At 36.3% G+C, this 4087-nt stretch overlaps 1 protein-coding gene across 1 annotated transcript; it reads right to left on the reverse strand.

Moving 5' to 3' along the window:
- Positions 1-91: 91 nt before the first annotated feature.
- Positions 92-3521, reverse strand: LOC103133341 (uncharacterized). Its single transcript, XM_007545112.2, has 6 exons — positions 2881-3521; positions 2633-2774; positions 2119-2522; positions 1387-1709; positions 1098-1279; positions 92-393 (listed from the first exon to the last, which is right to left on the reverse strand). The coding sequence occupies exons 1-6, from the start codon at positions 3081-3083 to the stop codon at positions 136-138; spliced, it is 1512 nt and encodes a 503-aa protein (XP_007545174.2). The 5' UTR covers positions 3084-3521; the 3' UTR covers positions 92-135.
- Between the last annotated feature and the right edge of the window lie 566 nt (positions 3522-4087).

The raw sequence follows: 4087 nt of genomic DNA on the forward strand, positions 1-4087 counted from the left end.
AAAGAAATGTTTATTTACCTGCATAGTGTTTTGTTTGATTAGAGATCAAAATTGCATATTTAGGAAAAATGTTGGCCCCAAACCCAATTTTTTTTTGCTGTGCAAAAATGTCGATGAGTTGCTTTTATAGCAGTCTTAAAAGAGCAAAAGTAATAAAGGTTGTAACTTATGTAAAAACAAATTATCAACATGATATGTGTTCATGACTATTACAACAAACCTTTCAAATGCTCCAGTCACTCTATGGACTACTTGAAACATGAGAATATCCTGAACCAGGAGATCTTTGTCATTGATGGTTTTGAGTTGCCTGAGACATCCTGAATTTGCAAGATAGTCGTGCAGTGGTTCAGTGGCCTTTATGAGCTCTTCGACAGATGTGCACTCTGACACCTAAACATAAAATACAATAATAAGAAAAACATTGTGGTTTGCAAGCCAAAAAGAGCTAATTGTCTTTTTTTTTTTTGTTTATTTCACAAACAGGTCTTCTTGCCCTTTAGTTCAAGACTGGGTAATTTGTTTTTGAGTCTTAATTAGATGCTTCGGAAATTCATTTCAAATTAGAATAAGTAGCTCTTAGGGGTGCACCAATTCCATTTTTCTGGAAGATTGCTGATTACCAACCTTTATTAACAATAATCTGCAAATTCTTATTTTGTCCGATACCGGCTATTTCTGTCTGAAATGTCTCCACATATAGCAAGACAGTCACTGAGTTGGGAACAGCGGGCTGACTATTTTTAACTGCAAATGTGCAGTCAAGACCTAGTGGGTCGGTCTACCAGTCAAACCTCTCTCATGGGAAAAGGCCTCCTTAAATTAAGGAAATTGGTACCATTAAATTGGCTAGCCGATAAGTCAGTGCAACCCTACTAGCTACAGGACAGAATAGTCTAATTTGCATATTTTATCATGTGACATCGGACTAAATATGTTTTGACATAAAGACATAGCCATTGACAACAGCTTTGTAGAATTGATTAGAAATAGAAATATTTTTAACAACAAACATGAATGACATAGGAAACATAGGAAAGTCCTGCAAACTGAAGTAAAAATGATAGGAAATCTGTAATAATTAGGTTTCACTTTACCTTTTGAATCTTATCATGGAGGTCGTTATCAGCAATGTCATTTAACACAGGCTTCACAGCAGAGCTACCACCAATGAGTCGAGAATACAGAGCTGAGGAGAAGAAACCTGGTGGAGGACCCCCGTTAACCAGACTTACAGCAATGGCTTGCCCAGCAAAAAAATACCGATCCTCTCGGAGAGCTGGAAAAACAGGTGGCACACAAGGGACAATTAATAATATGAAGACATTCAAAAAATGATTAGAAAAACTTCAATTATTTACACAACTTATGCAATGACACGCTTACCTGAACTGTTGAGAGCTAAGTTCAGGTTTCCATCTCGTCCTTCAAACATTGGTGACTGTGCTATGGCTTCCATTAACAGATGCAAAAACTCTCTTTTTGGACCACCAAGATCCACAGCCTCTTCATGTAATCCTAAGTCATCGGAAAACTTGATGCACATCTGGTACCTGGGATTGTAGGAGAGTCGTCTGAAGCCTCGCAGAGCTCCATCCAGTACTGAAGACCTGTTAATATTAAATCGGCATCTTTGGCTAGCATCAATCTGAGATGCAAGTTCAAGAAGAATCTCTTTTGCTGATCTTGCATTTGGATCATCTGAAACCCTACGGTGAGGAAGAGTATGGGAGATAGATAGAATAAAGACAAGAGCACTATTTAAAAGTTTAACAACAACATAAGTACATTGTGTCACTATTAAAATGGGAAAAAACATATGTACTTTTGTACCAACAGCTTTTGATGTAATTTTGGTTTTACAGTATTGTAAAACACAATATGACAAAATGCAGGTTATGAGTATGGACAGATATGCACAGCATTTACCTAAAATTAAAGCTTAGTTTTGCACTTTTTAAATTTTAGTCATGACAAAAAAACAAAAAAGAAAATAATATTAGAAAGTTCCACTTTGGAACATGCAAACTATCTGCCTGGAAACACTTCAAAAATTATTTTTTATATTTCTAATGTGTTGTTACAACAAGGTCTAGGTAAGATTACTAAATGACTTACACATCATTCTGAAGACTGGCCATTATCGCCAGATTTAATTCCTCCTCATCGGAAGACAGGTCAGAGATGGAGCTCATTAATGAAATGTAGGTGGCATAGTTGTCACAAGAGTCAGATGTTTGGTGCACTGTGGACACACTATCAATAGTCTCTGGTTGGGCTGCAGAGAGCTGGTTGGCTGAGGTCAGGCTATCTGTGGACTCTGGTGGTATTTCAGAGGACTGGATAATTGTAGTCCTTCTGGTTGGTGGGTAATTTGAATCCTGTGTTAATGAATTCAGGTTTCCTCTAGCTGTTGTGTTCATGTCATCACTTCTCTGACTAGGAATGTTAGTGCTATGATGACTGGAAGTTGATGCGGCATCCAACTCCATAGAGCTTTCCTCAGAGTCTGTGTGTTCAAACTAAACCAAGCAAAAAGATATTTGCTGACATAATTTATATAAACAAAGCATCAACACAACACTGAACATTGTATGTACTGATAACCCAACTGACATTCAAATTAGCTTACCGAAAGAGGAAGATCGGTTGATGGTCTAATGTACATTGACTTTGCCCTGAATATCTTATGAATCATGAAGCCATTGAGTTCTTGACCGTCACGCAACCTTGGTTGCACAAGATTGCTGCCACATGGCATCAAAAGTTCAACACTAGCAAGAGTGTTCAAAACATTTGAATTATTATACAAAGTCAGTAACTCATTCAACTAATTAACTGAACTGAATGCATTTCTTTAATATCTCACCAAAATCATACCTTGTATCATCAGGAATTTTGTCCTTAAAGGCCTCCTTAATCTCAAAAATGACCGTCTTGTAGTCCCATGACTTGTTTATCTCAAAGGCACTAATAATGCATCCACCTTCATGAAGCCTTCTCTTTGTTTTGTGTTTACAGATGTTCTTCCATGTGGATCTTGGTAAAAGTATGAGATCTTTGTTAAAAGTAGGATGATTCATTATTGCAGGCCTAAAACAGAAAAAAAATACATTTCAGAAATGATGTTTCCAACTTCAGGCAAAATATGAGAGGAACATTAGATAAATATCGTTTCCAGAAAGCTTCCAGAAAAATTATCCAAGTGAGAAAAACATCTTTTCAATGTATGTATTGAAAAGATAAATTGCTTAAAGTAACCCAGCAATCTCAGGAACAAATGTATCATGCAGGACTGCTGTTTTGAAAGATCAATTTAGATCAGTTATCAAACACCTCTTGAAAGCAATTTTAAATAAGCTTTACTAACAAAGCTAAACTGTACTTGAAAGAAATATTTAAAATCAAGCAAAATTACAGAATAACTACTTTAAAAGACAACTTTAGAAAAGCTACAATTCTGGCAGCAAGTGCAAATGTCTACTACAGTTTAAGATATGTAGGATACATAGAAAAATTTATTTTGAAATGTCCATTTATCAGACTTGGAAAAATATATTAATTCTTTCCGTTAGACCTATTAAACATTAAAAATATACAAGTTAAATTATTCCTGTAAAAATATAGACTATATAAAGGTGAAACTGCACAAGATGAGACATGGCTACAGTACTTGTATATTAAGGGACGTCCATAACTGCCTGTGTCGTCCTATTCTCACAGGATTGGCTGACCACTGCAGTGACAAACATTATTCTATGGCAATGGTTTTCGTGTTAAAAAGTGATCTATAGAGGAATTGTTAATACATAGGGGTGGGTTGGAGTACTCCAAATTGTGCTACAATGAAACGTGAGACCCGTACATAGGCATTTAATGCTAAGGTACATCACTGTTTAAGAACCCTCGTTCGAAAATTTAAGTAATTTAAAACAAGTAAAAATTCAAGCGATTCATTTCTCATGTATGAACTCACCTCTTTCTCGATTTTGACGTCCATCTGCCAAAATGGTGCTGGTTCTGAAATCTTGGCCGCGGTTCTTGACTTGTTAGCGGGTTAGCTTCGGCTAACACACTTGTGTGCGGG

Source organism: Poecilia formosa, unplaced genomic scaffold, assembly GCF_000485575.1.
Source record: "Poecilia formosa unplaced genomic scaffold, Poecilia_formosa-5.1.2 Scaffold2664, whole genome shotgun sequence".
Classification (NCBI taxonomy): domain Eukaryota; kingdom Metazoa; phylum Chordata; class Actinopteri; order Cyprinodontiformes; family Poeciliidae; genus Poecilia; species Poecilia formosa.

What these genes read in the sequence shown, in the direction of transcription:
- LOC103133341 (XM_007545112.2), bottom strand. Translation starts at nt 3,083, where the DNA reads ATGAATCATCCTACTTTTAACAAAGATCTCATACTTTTACCAAGATCC. An exon ending in CAACCGATCTTCCTCTTTCG is followed by an intron (nt 2,523 to 2,632) that starts GTAAGCTAATTT and finishes TGCTTGGTTTAG; the next exon opens with TTTGAACACACAGACTCTGA. An exon ending in CTTAGCTCTCAACAGTTCAG is followed by an intron (nt 1,280 to 1,386) that starts GTAAGCGTGTCA and finishes CTGTTTTTCCAG; the next exon opens with CTCTCCGAGAGGATCGGTAT.